General features: G+C 42.6%; 1 protein-coding gene across 4 annotated transcripts in view; it reads left to right on the top strand.

Annotated features, from left to right (window-relative positions):
• Positions 1 to 577: 577 nt before the first annotated feature.
• LOC101738302 (uncharacterized) overlaps positions 578 to 26073 on the top strand; it is a 47643-nt gene continuing 22147 nt past the window's right edge. The window contains exons 1-4 of one of the 4 annotated variants that reach the window (XM_062677067.1): positions 586 to 818; positions 1171 to 2191; positions 11025 to 11172; positions 12018 to 12063. In XM_062677067.1, the coding sequence (XP_062533051.1) occupies positions 11116 to 11172; positions 12018 to 12063 (103 nt within the window). In that variant the 5' untranslated portion in view covers positions 586 to 818; positions 1171 to 2191; positions 11025 to 11115. Of the gene's footprint in view, positions 2192 to 8812; positions 9811 to 11024; positions 11173 to 11954; positions 12064 to 26073 lie in introns of those variants that run through there. The other 3 variants (XM_021348314.3, XM_062677068.1, XM_062677069.1) reach the window with 3 other exon arrangements.

Here is a 26073-nt window from a genome sequence, read left to right as displayed (position 1 = left end):
TGAGCTCTCAGAGGGTTCGGACAGCAAAAGCTTGCCCGGTTTCGGGAGACACTAAAATAACAGGAAGCACAACTCACTACCGATCGCGTTTCCAGCGAGCCTATGCTTCATGATGATAATAAATAAAGCCCAAGGTCAGACGCTAAAAGTTGTGGGTGTAGATATAAGTGTTAACTGCTTTTCACACAGTCAACTCGGTCACACGGTTATGTAGCTCTGTCACATGTTAGCAATCCTAGCAACCTGTATGCTTTGATCCCCGATGGCTACGTCTATGTCGTGTATAGAGAAGCATTACTTTAAATTAGATTTTTCTAAATACCCAAATGACGGTGCTTATAAACCAAAAGATATGTCCTAAAACTGCTGCCCAAAGTCACTATTCCACGCGGACGGAGTCGCGGGCACAGCTAGTATGTATATATGATTAGGCTACGTATTATAATTTCTGATATAAAATTAATTAAAAAATAATGACATCAATGATAATAAGCGTATTATAAAATTAGCACGTCGTTTATGACGGAGGGAGGGGTGCGGGGAGTGACAGGTGTCATAATGTAATTAATGCAGTTGCGACCTTGGAGCCGCGGCTCGAGGAGGTTGGGAGGCGGTGACGAGGCGACACGTTGCTACTGCTAGTGTCGGTGGTGCAGTCCGGCCGGCCCACCGTGCCGTACGTGTGTATCGCTCTCTGCTGCGTTTTCGTATCGTGATCTCGATAAATGTGTTCGGTATAATGATGTTTACTCGCGACCTGAAGCAACACGCGCTAGCCGCGGCCGCCGCCACCTCCACACCTTTATCCTTCCTTCAACGTACTTATAAATACGTTTTACTGCCGCTTAATGCATCATACAAGCGATCAATTACTAAACTGTAATATCGCCTCAGTGCTCGTGTGTTGATGCTCGGTGCACTTACACTTCTGATATCTTAGAGTTAAGCGTATTTTATTTTGAGTTAATAATACCAAAAGGAGTTTTTGAAGAATTTTAAGACCGACGATGCCATAAATGCAACCCTGCTCGGGATATTGATAATAAGATGATCGAACGTATTAAACTAATGGACTCCACCTGTACGCGTGCTTCATTCCTTTTTTAAATATGGTACAACTAAAAAAATATTATAATAACGTTTTTAATAGTAAAGTTATAATATCTTCAGATAATGCATATTATACCGAGCGATAAATACGATCTGAATGTGAACAATAAGCAAGAGCAGAGCGCGTGGGGTGCGTGGGGTGCGTGCGGCGCTGATGTATCAATAGACGCCGCAACTAGTCGGACACAAACTAGCACACGCACGGAACAATCACCTGTTTCCAATATTAATTCATTACTAAACTGCATTATATGATCACACATAGACAATCTTGCTATTTTTATATCTTCCTTCAAATTATATAGGAATTTGGGAAAAAAACAATGCTTGCAACATTTACCTATAAATAAATCAGAATATGAATATGGCTCAATTGAAGTGGAGTACAATCATTAAACTACACTGATATAAAGATTCATAAATACTCGTAGTAACGGCGGTGTTAATAAATTTAATCAGAATGAGTTGTCTTTTGGTCTTCTGTAGTTTCCATTTTTTGTTTCATATTGCACCGAGGAGTTGATCGTTTTCTTCGTCTCCGTGGTTCGTCGGTTGGGACCTAAGTCTGTTGAAGCGAGAGTGTGGTCGGTAGCTAGAGAGCGAGTCTGTCGATGGCGGCGATAACTTTGCCAATTACGCAGATAGGGAGTCTCCCTTCGACGCATCGGTATTCATTAAAAGCGCAATTAGCGGAGTGCATGGCGTGCGCGCCGCCGCGCCCTCGCCGCTGACGACGCTCTCAAACTGTAGCATTACGAAAATGTCATTCGTCAAAATTTCCCCGAAGACTCCAGGCTCCATGTACCCCGCACCCCGCGCCCCATGCCCCCCGCTCTCCGCTTTCCCCTCGTCCCTGCCGTCCGGGTGGTTGAGGTCCCGAGGGCTGGTCTCCGGCAGTCCCGCTCACGCAGGGCCCCGCGCCGCACGCGTCGCCTTCGCCGCCCCATACAGAACTTTACGTGCTACTTTGTGATACGATCTCAGTGATGTTCTTTGGAATTTAAATAAGTGAAGTCACACAGAGTGTAGTGATCGGTGTGGTTGTGAACAGGCACAAAGAAACATATTCTACGTAGCCTAGGTAGGGATCTTTTCATAATATTAGATTATGTATTGTTTTTTTTTTAAATTTAAACGAAGATACATTTATAACTTTATGAAAGACATGGACAACTCTAATAATATTATTTTTTGTTATTAATGATGCGACCGATAATGCCTCTAGCATACGCTAGAGGCTTAATAAATTAATTTTTATCTAAAATGCTTAATAAATTAATTATTATCAGGAAGTTTAAATAAGATAATTTGGCGTGCGGTGCTGCCCCACGGTGGGCGCCACAAACTAGCTAGCTGCACAAACTTAAAGTTCATTGAGTTCATTGTCGTCCGTCAGCGTGTGTTGCTAATACGAGCGGTTGTTGCTGGCTAGCAGAAGAGAAAATGATGCTATTTACTATTTGGTATTTGGCTATTTATAAATAGAAAATGTTAAAATATCATTCAACGTAAAAATATGAAATCTTTGTGAAATGACCCTAGTAAAAAAATGGAGCTGAGTTGAGAATGACGATGGAGGTGGCGATTACCTGATGTACATTATAAAAATGTGTCAGAGGAATCTATAGCGTAAATTATTTAATATTATCGAATATTTTTACTGGACCTCATGTGAGTCCACACGGGTAAGTACCACCACCCTGCCTATTTCTGCCGTGAAGCAGTAATGCGTTTCGGTTTGAAGGGTGGGGCAACCGCTGTAACTATACTGAGACCTAAGAACCCATATCTCGAGCTGAGTGACGGTATTTACGTTGTAGATGTTTATGGGCTCCAGTTACCACTTTACACCAGGTGGGCTGTGAGCTCATGCACCCATCTAAGCAATAAAAAAAATTTAATTCGCAGTTTAATGTTTAGATGAAATAGTTCTGAGATAGGTACTTGGGTAGCGGCTATCAGATCAGCTCCGGCGTGTCCTCTCTGAGTACCTAATCGACGAACGGCAATCAGATAAAATGCTTTAAAAAAATACTTTTTTATGCATTGTTCTTTTATTTTTTAATCAGTTTTATTTACTCTAGAAGGAAATAATGATTTAGTAAAACTGAATTTAATTTGCACATACATACACTCTCACGGAAACCCTTGGCTTATGATTGTCAGACAGCTTGGTATGGATTGCTCACGTTATTGTCGTACATGAAAAATAGAACGTTGTGTGTTTAGTGCATGTAGGTACAATGAATCTAAATCCTTCTTCCTACTAATATTATAATCGCAAAATTTGTAAGAATGCAAGGATGTATGTTTGTTAGGCTTTTACGAAAAACACTACTGGATGGATTTTGATGGAACTTTACAATAATAGAGCTTACACATCAGCATAAAAAAGGCTCTAATTTATAAATAGTGTGAATGGTCCAAAATATAACGATAAGTATCAAGTTAGTAGGAAAAAACCTACCATCTGCGAGCTATTCTGGCTTGCGCCGCAAAAACCGTTGGAGTTTCACCTATAATGTACTTTGGACCTAATATAATGTATTTTGGAAGGCTTAACGACGAAGGGAATATCTTCCACCGAGCGAGTGATATTGCTCGGTAGACCGATGGTCCGAATGTTGTTGCTTGGAACGTGTATATATGCGACCCGGTCATCGTCCTCGTCAAACCCGTCGCTTGCGACGAAGGGCTCGACGAGTAAATTAACCCTCAGACACAGCCCACTGAGTTTCTCGCCGGATCTTCTCAGTGGGTCGCGTTTCCGATCCGGTGGTAGATTCTGCGAAGCACGGCTCTTGCTAGGCTTCGTGTTAGCAACGTCATCAGGTTTGAGCCTTGTGAGCTCACCTACTAGTTAAGGCGACGCTGATATAGCCTCTCAAGGCTATCAGCTTAAGTAGGAAAAAAAAATTGAAAATGCTGTGGGCGGTACACGCTCAAGTTCAGAGGAGCAAAACGTAAGCGGGCGTTAGTCAATGCGGGTAGGGTATATAGAATAAAAATTGATAATTCGATCCTTATATCAAAATAAATACTTTTATCGCATCTGATATTTAAAGTAGATAAACTTTGTCATAAACACTACATCATTGTATATTTGTTTAGTTATGACTGTAAACAACCATATGCGCGATATTGTGAAAGATGAAGATACAAAAGTCTCTCTCTCTCTCTCTCGCTACCTCTCCCTCTTTTATTCTAGTTAACAGTTCTTACAGCTCCTACAGCTTATTCGGTTGATGGACTTGAGCATCTTTGCACAGTACGACTCGAAATGGTCAACCAGTTTTGTTGTATATGAATAAAGTGGACAACTCAAAGGCGTATGCTCTAAGATCACTTTTTAACATACGACCTATAATAAAATCGTTGCCAGAACTGCACGGTGTAGAATACCGACGTGCAGAGTAAGGTTCTGCCAGTAATTGGGCACTAGCGTCTTGGTAGTGGTTGGAATTTATATTCACAAGCAGGTTCTGCATCATTCGTCAATTGTTCGTATTGTAAAGGATGCCTTGGCCATTAAGTTCGTTACATGTGTTATTGTGCATTAAGTGTAATATAGTTTATATCCAAAATAACATGAAGTTCTTGACTTCCGATAACAGAGTACATAATAGTAAGTGCGTGATAGATGAGAGTTTCGGAGAGTTATCAGTGTAGTGCGTGTAGTGAGCAGCAGATACACACGAGCGCGGCTAGGCGACCGGTGTCACGCGACACTCGTGTGACTGGACGACGACACGACGACGACACGGCGACGACACGACACATGAAGTACATACAGCCAGCGCGTGATATAACGATAGTTTCACAAATAGCTAGTGACGAGCAATAATGTGACTGCTTCGCGATAGAACTGGATAAGGTGGTGCCGGCTCGCGACGTGCCACACCACCAGCACGGTCGGAGCTGTAGTCGTCGTGGCCTAAAGGATAAGACGTCCGGTGCGTTCGTATGTAGCGATGCACCGGTGTTCGAATCCCGCTGGCGGGTAACGATTTTTCTAATGAAATACCTACGTACTCAACAAATGTTCACGATTGACTTGTACGGTGAAGTTATAACATCGTGTATTAAAAATCAAACCCGCAAAAGTATAATTTGCGTAATTACTGGTGGCAGAACCCTTTGTGAGTCCGCATGGGTTGGTACCACCACCCTGCCTATTTCTGCCGTGAAGCAGTGGGGCAGCCGTTGTAACTATATTGAGACCTTAGAACTTATATCTCAAGGTGGGTGGCGCATTTACGTTGTAGATGTAATGGGCTCTAGTAACCACTTAACACTAGGTGGGCTGTGAGCTCGTCCACACATCTAAGCAATAAATAAAAAATAAAGTTGCATACCACCAGCCTTCATACTTCACAATCCGACAGATCGTTATCGGCTGGCCTCGCTGATAGGTACCTTCCTACCTACTTGTTAGATAAAGAGTTGCAAGTCGCATGCCTAACAGACACATCTCCGATACTATCCGCAACAGTATCGTCGTGCTCGCCACATTACTTGTTGTACAATTACCAGTGCATGATACCAGTTCATGAACTATCAGTAAATATCGGACGAACCATCGGATGGTCGCCATCCGCTGTTCAGACACTGTTATAATTTCCTAATCTTCTTAGGCGTCGATGTAATAGAATCGATATGATTAGCGAATGAGAATTAAGATAAAATTTTAGAACCCGTCCCATTCCGGTATATGGCAGACCAGAAACATAAGAGGTAGAAAAATATAGCAAGAATGCAATAACATATTCCGACGCCATAGAAGAGGAGCAAAAGAGAGCAACGTAACTTAAACGATACAAGCCACGGAACCAGATAGTTCTCCCGGTCACCGTTCTCATCGAACCCGTCGCTTGCTCGACGAAGGGCTCGGCGAGTAAATTAACCCTCAGACACAGCCCACTGAGTTTCTCGCCGGATCTTCTCAGTGGGTCGCGTTTCCGATCCGGTGGTAGATTTTGCGAAGCACGGCTCTTGCTAAGGTTCATGCTAGCAACGTCGTAATGTTTGAGCCCCGTGAGCTCACCTACTAGTTAAGGTGACGCTGATATAGCCTCTCAAGGCTATCAGCTTAGGTAGGAAAAAAAAGATAGATCTGCGCGTTCTGTGCGCACGCCCCAGACGCAACAAGCGAACGGCTGAGGGACCGCCGTGCCCTTGCATACCTTGTGTTATCAATATTTAATTACTATACTTGTGTTTGGGATAAGCACTGCATCAGCAAGATCCGAAGGCTGGAGGTGTCTCTCGAACCTGCGCTGCCTCGAGGTGGGGTCGGTGCAATCGGTAGTGGTACATGGGGCTGCCGCGCTCGCAGCGCGTACCTGCTGCTTAAGTTACTACATACTTTAAAGTACACGTTGAGTTGCTGTATATTCTCGCTGTGTGGCTTAGAACAGCTTTACCCTTTCTCATAAACTGACTAATGCGCTTAATGTTCATTGATGTGATGAAACTAATGAATCCAGTAGAGAATTAGTGACAACGTTCTCGGAGCGTATTGGAATCGCTACTGGTGGTAGGTGCGCGTAGTGTGAGCCCGCGCAGCTCGCTACTACCGTCCTGTCTATCTCAACAACGAAGCCGTCACGTGTTTAAGAGGTGTGAGAGCCGTTACTCAATACAATTTGCTCAAGCGACTTGGAATACGGGCCCACTAACGATCGTCATTGGGTCGTTCCTTTGATGGTGTTTGGAGGATTGTTAATAATTCAAAACAACAACAACTATGTTCTAGTTATACCACGTTTAGCATGAAGAGAACACAAGTGCAGTAACACCTCCGAGTAGGTGTACAAAATGTTTGTGTTGGTGGGAAAATTCAACAGTTTTTGTTAAACAAAAATAATTAATAGGAATTTTAATGAAGAATAGTAGTAGGCCTTTTACGACTTCCTGTTGTTGTATGGCATATCGACGGTACTGATGTTGTGTAGTATGTTATCCTCATGCAATAGGTACGTAAGTACATATATACTAGTTACTATAAAGTAGCAAAAAGAAAGTTAAAGTTTCCTGACGTTGCCCCTTCAGCGGTCTTGCAAAGAGCTGCGTCTTCATTGAAATTAAAATTTTAAGTTTTTAAAAGAAGCTGTTTTCCTTTGCGTTTGTCACGGAGCAGCGAGCAGCAGACGTCTCGAGACGACTTCAGAAGGACGCGGAGACGGCGCCCGTCAGCGTCGCGCCCGTCAGCGTCGAGCCGGTCAGCGTCGCGCCCTCACTACTACTGTAACCATCATATACGAGTTCAACCACGAGTATACAGACAGACGAATATTACGATATGTCGCCCCGCTATCGATCAATTGTTAATCAACTTTACAGAATACAGATTATAAATATGTATATTCATTATTGGGTTGATTGCGATGTCATTCACTGATAGTTGTAGATCTATATATATAAAAGCATCGGTTAACCTGAAAGATCTTTTTTTTTCGGGCTGGGTGCCGAGCCTCATACCTGAGGTTTCGGTTTTTCTAAGGGACATGCAAAGCTTTGATTCTAGATGCTATTTCAGCTACGTGCTGCTTGGTAGATGAGCTGATGAGGTTTTAAAATAACAATAAAAATCTATCATTAATTTGTCAGTACGCGAAAACTTTATTTACTATTTTAATGTTTTAAAATGCCAAGTTATTACCGACATCGATTAATAGTTCAGAATCGATAATTGGCAGAGTGAACGAGCAATATGGGCGGCCAAAAACAAAGATATCGATGGTCTCAATCCGACCAGTAGAACTTTATTCCAGGCGAGTTGTTTTCTTATACATCAGTTGACACAGCTCCAAACCAAAATGACGTAGTCAACTAGCCCACAGATTTCCTGGGTTTGCCTGAACTACTACCTCAAGAATTACAATTAAAAGCAGGGTCAGTTAAGATTAAACTGCGTCACATTAATGAACCTCGACTGTGCAACGGAACGAGACTGGCTGTGAAAAACTAATGAAAACCGTGATCAAGGTCAAGATCATCAACAGAAAATACAAAGGGGATCATGTTTTCCCACAGATTTGTTATTTGATGTTAAGCGTCTACAATTTCCTGCGTCTGGCCTTTGCAATGACCATAAATAGATCGCAAGACCAGTCGCTGCAAGTCTGCGGAATCAACTTGGGATCCCCCTGTTGCGCCCATGGGCAAGTGTACGTCACGTGTTCGCGAAATCATCATCTCTATACATATAATTACACAAAAAACAGTATATCAGAAAGCTTACAACTGATTAAGTATATAACTGTGTTAAATTTAATAATTCAGAAAAAAAAATGTATTATGTATTGACCATATTGATACAAAGTTCACTGGTTCATCTAGTCTAAGCATATTATTATAATGAACATGAAATCCTGTCGATACAATATTTCTTTGTAATTTTCTGGTTTTAAAGGTTGTGATCGTTATAGCAATAAAATTCTGGGACTTTTTGTCTTCGTTTTGTACGATTGAGTATGTCCGTAGAGGCACACAAAAGACTACTAGGCGGATTTTGTTTGACTATGACTAATACATGCTTCCAATACGTCTTCTAATTACACACTCGCGTGTTGCCGTGGCGCCGGCTTATGCCATCTCACGAAATAGTGACGTAGCGCCAGTCCTGCGGGCTGTTATCTAATTCTGTGGAATCACCTGAAGCCGGTCATTGCATAGCTGTGGAGGTTGTGGGTAGCTCGCTACGAGATATCCAGGATAAACAACAGACCGATATAAGGCAGTTCAATATCACAAATTATTGTAATTGTGGGTGCACTCCGTTTTGCGCCGACATATCGCAGCTTCACTAGAGCGGGGCGTGCGGTCCGATACACAATATAGTCTCCCGGTGAGACTTCAAGAGAGTATTTACTGCAAGCAGCGACGCAGGTGAGCTCCGCCATAGCAGAACCTCACATCACACGCTCGGGGACTATGCGAGAGAGAGGTCATCTTCATTCTTATTATTTATTCGGTAACTTTGTCCCGTTGTTCTTGCTTCTTCTTCTTCTGTTTGTACTCTTATATGTTCAGCAGAATTGAAAAGGTGCCGTGTGAAAACTAACAGGCATACAAACATTAAAAGATTTATTTCACAAGCGGACAAGCTTCATGAGTTAGCTTGTAAAGTGTCAAGCCCAGAAGGGTACAAGCTGTTTCATCGATATTTGTAGAAACATCAAAAACTATTTTTTTTTTCAACCGCTTTCATAGATTTAAAGATATCAATTCAATCCATAGACTAAAAGGGCTCACAGATTCATGCTTTCCAAATTCGGTAAAAAAACGCCTTAGCAACATAATCTAATCTGTTGCTGCTGATTATGTGTGTGATTGGTTTCTGTAAATTAGTTGCATACGTTCGGTGCTCGAGTTCCTACCTAGTACTCACCTTGTAGCGCAGCGCCGTTGTGCCTCTTTATGACCACCGATAAAATGATTAGGACATTTATTAGCCCGTCTTTGCGTTTCAAGGATATTCGCATCTCGCCGCTCACACGCGCGACGCCCTACTCAACGATGGGTCGTCTGTTTGCAGCAATAGATAATATTACAAGATCTAAATATAGAACAATACTAGGTTTTGCCCGGAACTTCTTCTTCGGTTACTTTAGGATCACGCTAAATTTTACCCGCGACTTGATTTACGTAGAAGGCGAAAATATTTTGGAATAATAGAATGTTAAGGAGTTATTTAAGGTACCAAAATCACGCTTTTTAACTGATTTCAAAAGAGGAGGCTATCAATCGACCACCATTTTTTATCTATGTATGTTCACTGATTTCTCGAGAATGCTTGAACCCATTCTGATCATTCTTTTTTTTTTGTTCAAAATCGATCCTGGAGAAATCGAGAAACCTACAATTTTCAAAGCTTTTTTTTTATTGACATTGTAGGCATACGAGCATACGGTCCATCTGATGGTGAGTGGTTACCGACGCCTATGAACTTCAGCAATGCCAGGGGCAGAGCCAAGCTGCTGTCTACCGTAACCACACCTGGGTGTTTCTTATTATTGTTCTTATTCTGTGCCGCCGCGCACCGGCCGGCCGGCGGCGCCTTGTACATCAATATAACGCGCTTGATCATTATTTTGCTGGGATATTATTTTAAAACTGCGATATTTTGTAAGATACTCAATGAAATCAAATGATGTAAAAGGCAAATTTCTTTTAAATAAAATACTTGTAATGAATAACGTATTTATTTGGATCAGGATGAATATCATCTTTATAAAAAAACCTTCACAAATAATGCTTTATTTTAGAACAAATTTGGTTAGCGTAAAAAAGGTTATAGTGAGCCAACCTTAAAATATAGACATACGCTGTCGCGGACTTTTTTTTAGAACCTTTAAAGGGGAATAATTCTGTCATACATTATTTTAGCGAAACTTTAACCGTTTCCACAGCGCACACAACGGAAGATCTTAAAAAGAAAAAAGCCCGATTTTGAAATATTCTTTATTAGTGCTCTGCTCGTATTCTTCTTAGCGTGATGTTATATAGCCTTTCTGAATCGATGAGCTACCAAAACTGAAAGCATTTTTCAAATTGGACCAGTAGTTCCTGAGATTAGCGCGTTCAACAAATCAAACAAACAAACTCTTCAGCTTTATAATATTATAAAGTATAGATAATAAAATACATAATATTAAGTATATATTTAATGGCAGAGTTACGCTGTTCGATAAGTACTAATCAGCTGTACTCCCGGTCTAAGTTTGCCTCACACAAGTACTAAACTAAATATATAAATCTGAATAAAACTGCCGCACCAGACGGGCCGAGAGCCAATAACTAACGCAGTCCACGGAATAAGAGAAAAGGGTGTACTTCTCGCCTTTCCCGGATGTTATTGCGGGTCTGACTTGATATCAATCAGTAACAGAGCACGTTCTCCTGTGTTCCAGGCGGAGTGTGAGCTGACCATGTGACGAGACCAGCGGCGGGAGCTGCGTCACCGACATGTGCTTCGCCTGACGGTCCACGCGAGAAGACAAGATGGCGGACGACAACACCATCATCGAGGGGACCGTCAAGTTCCGTGACGGGAAGAAGGTCAGTTATCTTGTTGTTGTATCGACGCACCTAGATACGCACGCACGTAGATAAGATTAGTGAGGCGCACAATGCGCGACCTTGTATTACACTGTACAACTGTCTCAACCTTCATACACATATCTATACTCGTAAATATTAATGAACAATAGAGACGCAAAAGTGTGTTTGTTGACTTGTTATTCATTTAGGCTGAGCCGAATCGATGCACTTTTAGCTAGTTTTTGAGCTAGAGGAAAAAATTAGTATCTCTTGTTCAATTCAAATAAGGACACGTATTTCATTATTTGAAAGCAACAAATTGAACACAAGTATAGTTTCCGCGGGGTGTATCGTACTATACACATACATAATTGAGTAGTTAGTTACACCAACTAACGATCGAGAGGTCGTAGCCGAAAAAGATGGAGTGACCAAGTGTTTGAGTATCTGGACATAAGACTGAGCCACGCACTTCACTGTGCCACTGACCGACATAAGTGGCTAAAAATTACAAAAAAAGTCACAGGCGGGCGCATCACGATGCTCAGCAATGAGCGATCGACTGAAGGAGGAGGACACCAATTCGTTATTATTTGAGCCTCAGGTCTCCAAGGGCTTGTCGGCCACCCGGCTGGTGTCCGAGTCCTGGTAAGCTCCGTCCGCGCTTGATGATAGTTCTGGAGTAGTTTGGGAGATTACGTGATTAGACTATTAACTTGTTATAGTTTAGTACTCACCGATGTTGACGGTGTATAGTGTAGTAGGCTGCGTCTCTCGATGTAGGTACTATCTGTTTGCAGAAACATTGCACCCTGGGTTCTGTTTGAAGTTTGAACTAATAAGAGTTGTGTGTTTGCCGACAGTGGAAGTCGCGCTGGTGCGTCATGCGGAAACTGTCGCCCGTCGCTGGTGAGTTTGCATTCCACTCTACCACTAGTTCTGTATCTCAATCTTCCTTCTCTCAACCCGTCAACCTTCTGGGACAGGTGCCAAACGACACTTAGAGAACCAAGTAAACACATTAGTTTGACTTTCGATAACCATAATATGATCAATCACATACAAGTTCCATGTAACATTTTTACCAAGATTTTTTAATAAGATTTTACAATGTCATCGTGTAATACTAGATGTACAAATTGGGAGTCACATTGTGATGTCAATGGGCTCCTACAGGCGGGCCGTGAGCTCGCGGGCCCAACTGTGAGTTAAGATAGCAGTAATTAGCTACTCTGATAATGAATCAACAAACGGTCCGCGTGCAGCGCGCGTATCCTTTAATTACCGCGTTTATTAATTACGTGAGGTGCTCTAAAGAGAGGGGATCAAGATAAATCTTTCCAAATCTCACTTAAGGAGGAAGGGGATCTTAGCAAATACCACGTAATTTTTTTTCTGACAGAAAACAGTGTAACATTACGTGAAAAATTATTTCTAGAATAAAATATGGCCAAATCTGACATGCAGCGCAACGTTGATATTTCATTTTATGATTGTGATTTTAATTACGCTAATATTCTCAAATACTAGTCTATGCTAGTCTTCAATAAAGGTTATTATAGAATAAGTCGTGTTTTTTTTTCTCTCATTAATCCAACACGTTAACAGCCAAAACATGCATTTTGAAGAATCTCGCGTGAGATTAGGGGTGGAGAGAGGGTGTTGAGGAAGGGGGTCACCCCTCACCATGAGGGGAGGGGGTCAAAATATTCACAAAAATGCCAAGCGTAATTAATGAACCCCTCCTTGGCAGTACTTGTGTCGTTGATACTCTGTGTTCAACAAGTCGGGGGTGATTGTAAGATGTTATTTGTTTAGCTGTCATTGTAGGCAGACAAGCCTCCCGGTCACCTGATCGCAAGTAGTCCGCGTCGCTCGTGGACATCAGTAATGCCAGCGACACAGCCAAGCCTCTGCCTGCTACTATGTCTCAGGCTTCAATTCAAGACGTGTAATCAGATCGCTATCGATCGCATCGATCATGTGTTCTTTTTGAACTATCTGTGCATCGCTGATACTCCACATGTTAATGATGTAGTATTGTGCTGATGCGAGCTGATTACTGTAAGCGATTAAAGCAGTTAATTATGTAAACATGTAATCAATAATTATAATCAGATAGGAATTCAATCATGTTTCCTATTGTTTTTTTTAGAATAAACTATTTTTTTTATCTATTTACGAAATAAAACTGATTCCGTAGATAGTGCGTATGTAGGTATTTAGTCTCGCATCGCCGAAGTCCGAGATGCCAGATGGTCTGATGGACTCGCGCCCTCGCAACGGTCTTACGAGTACTACCGCTTAGCTCGAATGGCAGGCGGCTTGACGCGTTAGTCGATGATCTCGCCTTCGATATCGTCGCTCCGCTAACCCCGACTCACTACCCGCTAAATATCGCACATCGCCCGGATATACTCGACATAGCGTTATTAAAAAACGTAACTCTGCGCTTACACTCGATCGCAGTAGTTTCAGAGTTGGATTCAGACCACCGTCCCGTCGTTATGAAGCTCGGTCGCGCTCCCGATTCCGTTCCCGTCACGAGGACTGTGGTGGATTGGCACACGCTGGGCATCAGCCTGGCTGAATCTGATCCACCATCACTCCCGTTTAGCCCGGACTCTACCCCGTCTCCTCAGGATACCGCTGAAGCCATAGACATCTTAACGTCACACATCACCTCGACATTAGATAGGTCATCGAAACAAGTTGTAGCGGAGGACTTCCTTCACCGCTTCAAATTGCCCGACGATATTAGAGAACTCCTTAGAGCTAAGAACGCCTCGATACGCGCCTACGACAGGTATCCTACCGAGGATAATCGTATTCGAATGCGTGCCCTACAACGCGACGTAAAGTCTCGCATCGCCGAAGTCCGAGATGCCAGATGGTCTGATTTCTTAGAAGGACTCGCGCCCTCCCAAAGGTCTTACTACCGCTTAGCTCGTACTCTCAAATCGGATACGGTAGTAACTATGCCCCCCCTCGTAGGCCCCTCAGGCCGACTCGCGGCGTTCGATGATGACGAAAAAGTAGAGCTGGTGGCCGATACATTGCAAACCCAGTGCACGCCCAGCACTCAATCCGTGGACCCTGTTCATGTAGAATTAGTAGACAGTGAGGTCGAACACAGAGCCTCCTTGCCACCTTCGGACGCGTTACCACCCGTCACTCCAATGGAAGTTAAATACCTAATCAAAGACGTACGTCCTCGCAAGGCTCCCGGTTCTGACGGTATATCTAACCACGTTATCAAACTTCTAACCGTCCAACTCATCGTGATTTTGGCATTTACTTTCAATCCACGTACCATCCGGCTATGGAATGAGCTCCCTTCCACGGTGTTTCCCGAGCGCTATGACATGTCCTTCTTCTCCCCAAAATGTCCCTTCGGAACAAGGTGACACTTTACAAAACTTGCATAAGGCCCGTCATGACTTACGCGAGTGTGGTGTTCACTCACGCGGCCCGCACATACATAGACACTCTCGAATCTCTAGAATCGCGATTTTGCAGGTTAGCCGTCGGAGCTCCGTGGTTCGCGAGAAACGTTGACCTACACGACGACCTGGGCCTCGAATCAATCCGAAAATACATGAAGTCAGCGTCGGAACGGTACTTCGTCAGTCAGTCCTTTGTCGCACACCATGATCTCTCCTAAGGGGGGCCCTTTTGAACTGAAAACTAAACTAAAATCTAAACAATACTTTAACGATTGTGTCTGTACGAAACTAAATGTAAACTACGAAATTTCATTCATAGGTAAGTATCCGCAATACCCAGCTAACTGAACCTAGCAATTACGAATGTCATTTAAGTTAAACAAAGTGAGATATCCAAAATTAGTCTTGCTATAAGTTAATTCTGAACTACTCAAATACTCAAGCATTCTAACTAATGTAGTGTCGTTGGATCTGTCTAGGCTATGTTCACTCTTGTGGTGCTAAATAAATGTGCGAAAAGCTTCTTTGTAATTCTTTGCAGAGGTCTTCGAATACCTTAAGTACATAACTTCGAACGAATACTTTAGTTATTGTGGGAGTGGCTCTCGCGGCTGCTTCCTGAGGTATTGCATTGATTAGATCTTGTTGCGACTTTAGAAGTGTAGCAGTTGTGTGGGTATAGTCGCACCGTCATACACCGGAAACTAGAATGATTTGTCGTGATTGGAAACAAACTAGTGAACATCTAATTGTTCAATGAATAACATTTCTGATACCGGTAAGCAACGGTACTACTTACCACTAAACGGGAAAAAAGTTGGTCTACTTTCCATATAAAAATTAAAACCTTTTTTTTTCCGCAACCTTTACTAGTTCGTCCCGATATTATCAAAAACATAAAATATTATTATGATCACTATTTGGGCAGACATCAACCTAAGCACACTGCAGAACTACAAACTACCTATCCATATATTGCAGATAGTAATGGAGAGCAAGATGGAGGCTCTCGCTGTGAGCCTTGATATCGCGAAGGAATTCGACAGGGTCTGGCATAAGGCACTTCTGTCGAAGCTACCCTCTTACGGAATAGCCGTGGGATTCTGCAACTGGACCTAGCTCTAGCTCTTTGGATGGGCGGAGCATCACTGTCACTGTAGACCGTTGCTGCTCGATACCATGACCATTAACGCTGGCGTTCCACAAGGTTCGGTGCTCTCCCCCACGCTTTTCATCTTGTATATCAATGACATTCTGTATATTGATGGCATGTATTGCTATGCGGATGAGAGCACAGAGGATGGGCGATATATCAGCCATCAGAGTCTTTCTCGGAGCGTGGTGCAAGAGAGACGATGAAACCTTGTGTCAGAAGTGGAGAACTCTCTGGAGCGAGTCTCCGAGTGGGGTGAATTGAACTTGGTTCAACTGCTGTTGAAGTCAATGGGCGACAGTAACCCCTCACCATCAGGTGGGCCGTATGCTCGTCCATCTACAAGGGCAATAAAACAAAAATAGTAATCTATGTATTTATGCCCACCAATACTTTTTTAATGCGACCAACAAACTAAATGAAACAAAAATGCCATTTCAGCTGGAAGTTAGATAATTTATCCTGCTTTTTGCGTTTGTTTAAGAATGAAATGTGTCGTGAACAGTGCGCCCCGTACACCGCTCCACAGATGAACCAAGTAACAATTACTGATCTAAAGTAAATGAAGCTGCGGACGGGGCGTGTGAGCTACAAATAATATATTCTAGTTCATTCTGTTGTCTTAGTTCAGGTACGTAAGGAGTTCTATGAATACGATTTAATCTACAAATCGATTATTTAATTTAATTTACGGTGCCTAATAGGTCACCTTGTTCATAAGCTGGTTACTCTACAATGAGTGCGCTCATTGTCCCGTGAGCTGTAGCACATTGGAGACAGGGTCCACTGGAATTTCTCCCAAGACCGCATTATAACTTCCTACAATACTGTATATACGATTCATTGATAGCTTGTGCAATTTCGCTTGTGTTCGGTAATGTTAATGTGGACAACGAGTCGATGAAGTGCGACTGAAATCTTGTCGTTTTGCGAATCTTTTCTCCTGTGCAGTTTCATTTATACAACGAGAGAGGTACTCGCTCAAAGTATAAGTTTAATATAAAACCAAACCAAGGAACGGTTGAATCGTGACAATATTATATAAGAAATATAGAATATTGATTGAAGCAGCACGTACAAGGTAAGGATATCTACATAATATACACGCGTTCTACTGCGGGTAGGTACATCCCGCACAGCGCCGCGACCGCGTACCTGCACACAAACATTGTACAAGTGCTTCAACATGAAGTCTGTTAGTTAACGAGCGACGGCAATGATTTACAGACGAAGATAACGAAGATAAGCTGTGCTCCGAGATGCTGAGATTAACGCGCAGATTACGGAGCACTAATTTATAGCGCCCCGCTTCGGTCTATTTCTTTGTTAATCATTTTGTTTTACATTTGTTTTTACTTACTAAAAAACGAGGCTTGCGGAGAGTACTTAATGGTAGGCAGCGGCTTGGCTCTTCCCCTGGCATTGCTGACGTCAATGAGCGACGGTGGCCACTTACCATCAGGTGGGCCTCATGCTCGTCTGCTTAAAAAAGCAATAAATAAAAAAAATGAAATTGATTTGAAAGCTCAAACAAAATTTAGACGTAGCCGGTAGTTAATTCGAATGTTACGTGGTGAAAACGATCTCTGCAAAAACATCGTGGACGAACGCAGGGGATCTAGGGAGAGGAATAAGTTCTGGTGCTGGGGCGGGCGGTGCGACGTACAAGCACGATCAAACGGGTCGAACTGTTTCAACAAAAACATCTATCTTTTAAGATGTACAAATAACGTCAACAATAATTAATCATGTTGAATAAATTAATTGATAAAGTTCAGTGAAGGTACAGGGATGTAGCTACGACACAGACTACTCGTACAGCGCCGCTCTCTGAGGACGGAAATTGATTATTAATTATTATTTATTGTGAGTGGTCAATTAATAACTCGTTGTCCAGCCCACTACTATTTACGTTTAATCAGATCCTTGCACAACTTATTATAAACTTTACCCTCCTGGGAACAAAACCGAGTTTGGCTCGTGTGTGGGAGACGAATTGAATTATGGCGAGGAGGGCGCGTTGGGTCCCCACTTACCTATTTTACATGAATTAGCTAATGGCTGAGGCGGAACTTTAACTTGTTTGGTGTCCGTTCCGAAGACTCTGCCGGACTCAGGACCGACTTGTACCCGCATGTTTGACCACTACCGCACACACAATCTTAAATAGATGGATAAACCAATGAGCTGAACCCGGGCACCAGCTGGTTAGGTGGAATCGTCACAGAAGTCAGATGTTGTCGTATAATTGTTATATATTCTTATTAATTATTACATAATATATATTATAAAGTAAGGGAGAGAGTGATAACGAGGAGAGAGGAGAGTGAGGTATCATAGAATCAGTTCGGGTTCATGCCGGGACCGCCGGGACGCAGTACAACGGACGCCATTTTTCCCCTTCGTCAACTAGGTGAAAAATACTACCGTGCAAGTAAAAACGTGCACATGGTGTTTGTTGATTTGGAAAAAGCGTATGAAAAAAGGTTCCCCGTGAGGTTCTGTGGTGGAGCATGAAAGTGAAAGGAGTGCCAAGGAAATACCAGCGGCTTGTTCGAGCTATGCGCAGTAGAACCAGTACGTACTTATGCTCCGCAGCTGACGATACCGATGATTTCAGTGTGGTGGTAGGCTTACACCAGGGATCAGCTTTAACCCCTTACCTGTTCATCATAATAATAGATGCCCTAACATCGAAGATACAGGAGGAGGCGACGCTCTGGTGTATATTGTTCACCGACCACATTGTTCTCGTTGGAGAGGAAGGGTCTAAGGTACACAGGAAACTGGCAAAATGGAAAGAAAGGTAAGAAAGCGTGGGTTTGAAGATCATTCGAACAAAAACCGAGCACATGTTTTGTGATTTTGATGGTTCTTCAGTCTTCACGCCAATCGCCTTAGATGGTGCAATTTAAATATGTTATTGCGATGGGCCGTGTACATATTATATTATTTAAGTATGTTATATAATTTATCTGAGCCCATACATTTTAATTTCGACATACTTCAGAGTTATGTAGGATATAAATGAAGTCGTCAGACTATGACCCATAGCAGGCCCGCATGTACCATCGCAGGCGCCGAAGACGATCTCGGTGGCCAGTTGATGTCGCCACCACGCGAGATGGCGAAATGTTTGCATTTCTCATCCAACAAATTTAATGTTTCCGTGTTGTATGGCAAGTGGCGCCGTCCTGTTGGAACCGCATGTTTGTGTCGTCCATACCATTTATCCTAGGCCACAAAAAGTTTGTTATCATCGTCCGATATCGGTCCCCATTGACAGTGAACGCGGCTCCTTGCGCATCTTCGACCAAAAAAGGGCCGATGATACCGCCGGACAAGGGTGTAGTGTTCCATGGTGAAATGTCACGACTAAATATGTGTTCATGCCAAATTTGACAGCTATTTCTTTTCCACGATGGCCGCTATGAGCTGTCAAATTTCTAGCGTATATCTCCCGCCTGTAGGTAAACTACAATTTTCCTTAAACTTCTTAAATGTTTAATAAATACGATCAGCCCTCTAGCATCACACCAGCAACGCCGCAGTCCGTCTGGGATTATTCAATGATCAATGTTTCGATTGCATTGCTACAGCTGCTGTAGGTACTTCCTTTCGAATTGGAATGCATATTCGTGCACTGCAAATTAATAAGCAATTTATAAAACTGCAATCACTGCGGTAAAAGTAATTAGGATAATGGTACACAGCCGTACGGGCATGCCAGTTGCCCCACTAGAGATGCAAGAGGGGGAAGTGGTGACGCCGGTAGCTCGAGGAAGCCTTCGTCCTATCAATATTATCATTAAGATTAAGATTATTAGCTCGATGTGGATGAATTGATTTCAGATGATCACGATATTTACCATCGGAGCAAAATTCGTCCATCAGTGTACAAGATTACAAGACTGACATAAAACCTAGCGCCAATGCGTTCATCTACAGTGCTTTGCAGATATTATATACGGCCGTGCAATGAACTCTTTTCTACGGTATTCCGCAGCCCTGTAACATGCTCTTCTTCAAAAAAGGCTCGAAATTCGGCCATACTCTAGGTATTGCTGTCATCCATCAAGGACGGCGACCCCTCTCCATCAGATGGGCCGTATGCTCGAGTGCCACAGAAGATGATAAAAAACTGTCTTATGTAGGCATATATTTTATTAAATCAAAATGTGTCAGCAAATTCGAGAATGATACAGAAGCCTTTTGGACGCAGAGCCGGTGTCGTCCGGAGCGGGTCGGCCGTCTGCGACGTTCTGTCGCTACCCGAGACCACTTCGGCAACGTTAAAACTTCAAAGAGGCGCGATTTACATAACTCTCATTGGGCTACGATGCTACACTAACTTGTTTACATACAAGCGGCTGCATCATTCAAACGTAAATTTATTATATTTTTAATATCAGAGTTTATCCGAAAAACTTTTGCTTTTGTTAAGTCGTTACCGTTGTAGGTCGCGAGGGTGGTCGTGTGATGCGTCTCGGAAGGGGGCCACATTCCATACCTAATTTGTTTAAACATAATCTTTCATAACGCGCCCCACTTCACGCAGAAACCCATCGGATGAACTTGTGGGAAGTGATTCTACTGTCACGCTTTGCAATTATACGAGAACTGTGCAGCTCTACTTATTTGTAGAGCACGACAGATCTACTTCATAACACGATTTGTATTCAGTTACAATGTGCTGTACATTTATGAGATTAGATAAGATGAGAGAGATGAGATGTGCACGTTTTTTTTTTATTGCTTAGATGGGCGTACGAGCTCACAGACCACCTGGTGTTAAGTGGTTACTGGAGCCCATAAACATCTACAACGTAAATGCGTCACCCACCTTGAGATATAAGTTCTAAGGTCTCAGTATAGTTACAACGGCTGCCCCACCCTTCAAACCGAAACGCATTACTGCTTCACGGCGGAAATAGGCAGGGTGGTGGTACCTATCCGTGCGGACTCCCAAGAGGTCCTACCACCAGTGATTACGCAAATTATAATTTTGCGGGTTTGGTTTTTCTGCCGTGAGAAATAGGCGGGGCGGTGGTACCTACCCGCGCAGACTCACAAGAGGTCCTACCACTAGTAAAACAATTAAGTTGTGATTCGTTCTTAAGTTTACAAAAGTCTTAGAAGATATTGAAATCTGGGAGGGGTGCTGAGCCGGCTGGAGAGACGCCGGTAATGACCCTCGGTAGTCGATAGTGTACGTCATATCGACTAATTTCGTGATTTACTTATCATATGAGTACGCTGCATAGCTTGCGGTCATTAAACTGTGATGCTAGTTAGTCATTCTATATTATTGCACTGTCTACGACAAACGACAAGGTAACCATGTGACAGACAGGCGTTCTGGTTCGAGAGTTGACAATAGTTAAAATTGTTTTTTGGAACTCGGAATAAACAATTACAAAAATTTAAAACATTAAAAGTAACATACACAGCTGAGCTAAGCCACTCATACAGAATAATCCGAATGAAACTAAAAACTGAAAGAGACGGTACCGCGAGGGAGGGAGAGAGACGATGTGCAATTTGCGTATTAATTAGCAGCCATACTCTGCAGCAGTAATTAATGGCATCGTATCCACCGCGTACTGGCACTCGAAACCTGTGTACATACTGCTACCTTCCTTCTTTACCTTTTTTTTTTATTTGTCGTTTGATTATGTTTTATTATAACTGTTTTCGGGCAAGGGGCTGAACCTCTTACGTAGGTATCCGCGCCAAGGAGGTACGTGGCTATGTAGGACTTGACGGTCTGCCGATGTTGGAAGCAGCTACCTGCATTCTCACACCCGACGTCAAATCTCTGTCCGGGCTCAGAACCCGGTCAGAGTATGGGGGTTCCCGCTGTCAACCCTACGACAAAACTTGCGGTGTCACCAGAGGACGCCCGACCGACGCGGCGACGGGTGGACGAGGTGAGGCCCGTCAGGCCGCCCCGGCGATTCCGCTGGTGTCCGGGATGCATATATCTCACAGTTGTCGCGGAGTTTTGCTGCTCCGACACCATGACTATTGACGCTGGTGTTCCACAAGGTTTGATGCTCCGCCCATGCTTTTATCATTTAAGGCTAACTGTTGATGCCATGCATTGGTTGACAAAGTGTGCGCTCACTGCGAAGAGGGACCCTTTTATAATGGCGCCACAATCCTAACAAGTATCCATAAAAGTTTCCACGATTATTAAGATACTTGGGAGTTGGGGTCGACCTTTCGAGCGATGACCAAGATCCTTTGTTATTTTATTATAATATTTAATAATAATAATTCCTTTGTTTATAATTGATGAGAGAATGTTAAGTAGTTAACTCTTATTTCATGTTCTTTACATTTTTTTATGTCGTACTGTTAACATTTAAATTTAACCTATTTTTCCGCTGTTTTTAAAATTGCTGTAACATGTCATAGTGTGTTACAAGAAATTGCTGTACTACATGCCTGTAACTGGCTTACATACCAGTACTTAATTTTATACTTGTTAATTTTAAGCTTGAATGTTTTGTGTGTATTGCTGTTGGTGTGTCTAAATAAATAAATAAATATCGGGGTCATTCGGAGGGGAAAGCATTGCCGTCAAAAATGGTGTGAGTCCTCAGCAGAGCGAAGCGTACTTCACGACGGACAAAGACTTTTCTCTATAAATCACAAATCTGGCCTCGCATGGAGTACTTCTCCCACTTCTGGGTCGGGGCTTACAAATATCAGCTACTTCAATTTGACTCTATACAAAAGAGGGCCGTTCGGATTGTCGATAATCCTATTCTCATGGATCGTTTAGAGCCTCTGGGTCTAGGGAGGATTTTCGTATCTCCCTATATTTTGCTATAAGAAATTGATTGGGATGATCCCATCATCTCGTTTTTACCATCGCACCGCTTGCCACCGGAGCACAGTTCATCAATACATCTTAGAACTGCCGCGTTCATCCACATAGCAATGAACATCCCTCGTCGGTGCTTCCCGAGGCATATGACATGTCCTTCTTCAAACGAGGCTTGCGCAGAGTACCTACTTAGCCGTAGGCAGCGGCTTGGCTCTGCCCCTGAAATTGCTGACGTCCATGAGTGCTGACGTTTCCAGATTTGTATGAATTTATTAAATATAATATATTTAGATTCGTAAGAACAATTTTATCATTAACATGTGAGGGAATCACGACCATGAGCGTAATTTAAATTTTACTTTACTTGGTATGGTAAACAATTTCTCTCAAATGTCGTCTCTCACAAATAACCCAAAATTTTGTATAAAATGTTTTTCTAGTTCATTGTATCATTAGTTTGTTTCAATGTTGAAGCTTGTTTACATTTTTCATTATTTTTATTCAAAATGCTGTAGGCATTATTTGTTTAGGTAATACGACATTATAGAAATAAACTTACCACGCGTCATGGGGAAATCTTTGAAATCCATATAGGATTGTTGTATTTTGCTGTCGAAGCAAATCTGTACACGGAGTAAGTCCGCGCCATTATAATTGACGTAAATAATTATTCTCGCAAAACTTTCTTTTGTTTTTAGATAGGAGGCATTACTGGTGTCCTAGTCTTTTTAGTTTCATCAGGACAGGTGAGCGAGAACGAGCTCGGCCAGGAGGGGTGGAACAGCTGCCCGAGCGAAGAACATATAATACGAAGATCATTTAAGTCTTTGCGATAGAATTCTGGTGATCTAGGTTCTACAAATTGTCTGAAAGCATTTTGTACAGCCTCCTGGGAAGAAAACTTCTTTTTGCGTAGAAAATTGTTCAAATCACGAAAAAAAGTAAAGTAGTCCTTTGGAGCAAAGTCTGGCGAACACGGAGGGTGACAAATGGTTTCTAATTGCAGTTCCTGTAGAGTTAAAACGGTTTCTCGTGCTGTATGAGGTCTCGCGTTATCATGGAGCAATAATGGTGAAGATCGATTAATGAGTCGGGGCTGTTTCACTGCAAGTTTTGCTATCATTGTTCGGAGTTCAGTACAATAGATATATGCTATTATTGCTTGACCAGATCGGAGAAAGCTATAGTGAACCTTTTTATTGGTAAGCTTTGCTGTAGGACACTGTATTCGCTTTTGACCTGGGGTCAGCCATTGTATTTTTTGCTTACGGCTATCGTAAAGAATCCACTTTTCATCACATAATTCAAAACCTATATTCCTTCATTTCTGTATCGATTCAACAAGGCAATACAAGTTTCAGCTATTGTTATTCACATATGTAGGTCGTCTTCCACGTGGAATTCAAATTCAAATCAAAATTTTCATCACGAAAGCGTTTAAACCAAAATCACCCGGTGCGTTCATTATCAGTCTCCCCCTCAAACGCAACATTGATATTGCGAGCTGTTTCTGCAGCGTTAGTTCCGCGTCGGAACTCGTATTTATAATTCACTCGTATTTTCGAAGTATTCACCTTTCTTGTCTAAGCTGAATAAAAAAACAACTGCAAGTTGATAATCGAATGTTGCACATTTTTTAAAAGAAGAACCTCATAGGTACCGTTTGAAAAAAAGTTTCACCCATGAAGGTTCTATGTCAATTCGAATTATGTAGGTACCTATTACAATAGAACGGCAATTTCACACTTTTAGCTCTATTGCTATGAACTAATAGTAAAAGCTAGCGCGCTCCGCTGGCCGATATTTGACTTGACCTTGATGTGACCGCTATCAAAATTCACGAGGTCGATCATCTGCGAGGGTATGCTGAAGGCTTCCTGAAATTTTCATTGAAATCAATTTCAGTTAGGGTCATCCATGTTATGATGTCCATAGGCTCCGGTAACCACTTTACACTAGGTGGACCGTGAGCCCGTTTATCCATGTGTAAAACATTAACCCTGAGAGCACTCCGTATCGAGAATACGGTACAAAACAGATGTTCCAAACGATCCATCCAAAGCGAGCGTCCGGCCACCTTACCGCTTGAGGATTCCTTCTCGATCTCTCTCCATCACTATTTTCAAATGATTTGACACGAACCGCCCTTTGGACTTTTGCAGACCTGTGTACTGGCGCGGACACTCGCATGTACATTTAGCATTCGTATGTGTGTATATGTACATACATATACGTATATAGAACTAAGTCAAATACAACATAAACAAGAATGAATTGATTAAACTTAGCTTATATTACTGGTATTATTAAATATATAATTATATACTGTTTAACAAATACGATAAATCAAGCCGTTAGTAAGTACACTCTTGCGACACGACCACCGGAGTGGAATGCTTTATAGCGGCTCACAAATGTCCCAAATTACTTAAATACCAATAAAAGTGATGTCGAGAGCAGCGCGACTCTCCGCGTGTGGCCGCCTGCGAGTAAGGGCGCTCACACACCGCGCGGCGTGCTCTGACTACTCGGGCGGTCTCACATTCGTCGGGAGTACTCGTTTGGTGAGTCCAGCAGATGACGGAAGAAGAATTAAAACTGCTTCACAAAATATGTCACATGAATTGAGAGCTGGCTGTGAATTTTCCTTGGGATCCCGAAACATCATTGCGAAGCAAATTCTAGGATATACTTAGTTACATAGGTATATTGTGGAGTGTGAAGGTTAACACTAAATGTTTCATTAGCATTGTTGTAGCCTACGAACGGCAGAAGACTTGTTTCATTAATGCGTGGTGTAGACAGACAAGCAACGGTATGTATTGTTTTAGTTTATATAAATATTTGATCAGTAACTTTTATTACGAGTAAATGAGTTGGTAGATTTCCTTCGGGCTTCGCTCGGCGCGAGGCGGGGAGAGGGGGGGGGGTGCGGCCCGTGTTTCAGCACTGGGTAAACGGTCGCGAAACTTCATTGTGATTATTGTCCCAATTTTGGAAACTTTGAGATCGGTTGATAAAATTGCACAAGTAGTGTGAATGTAGCAGCACTAACAAACAGTAAGCTGATGAGCGGCAGCACGCGCGCCCCGCCGGCCGTCTGTGCGCGCCCTACCGCGGCTTGTCAACGGACTACGATCTGTCGTATAAGCGTCCGCTTCCTGCAACTATGAAAGAAGAACTGTTTACTTGAATACGTCATCGACGAGATTGATCGAAAAATACGATGTACTTCACTGCCGGCCACACAATACGAAGTACCCAATTTGTACTTATCGTCGGCTGCGGAGGTGCGGGTTGTGGACATCACTAAAACTATTTCACGGTTTGATGTCGCTATCTAACACCCGGATCGGATACCTACTGTCGCGAATATCAAAACCGAAGTCGGACACTGCTAGACCACAAGGCTACTGTTAGTTTGTTCTGCGCGAAACGAAAGGTACAAGTCTAGAATGGCAGTTAATACAACGTTCAGATGGAGA

This window comes from Bombyx mori, chromosome 3 (genome assembly GCF_030269925.1).
Source record: "Bombyx mori chromosome 3, ASM3026992v2".
Lineage (NCBI taxonomy): Eukaryota > Metazoa > Arthropoda > Insecta > Lepidoptera > Bombycidae > Bombyx > Bombyx mori.
The sequence above is the reverse complement of the archived record's forward strand: the minus strand, read 5'-3'. Positions and strand labels throughout refer to the sequence as shown.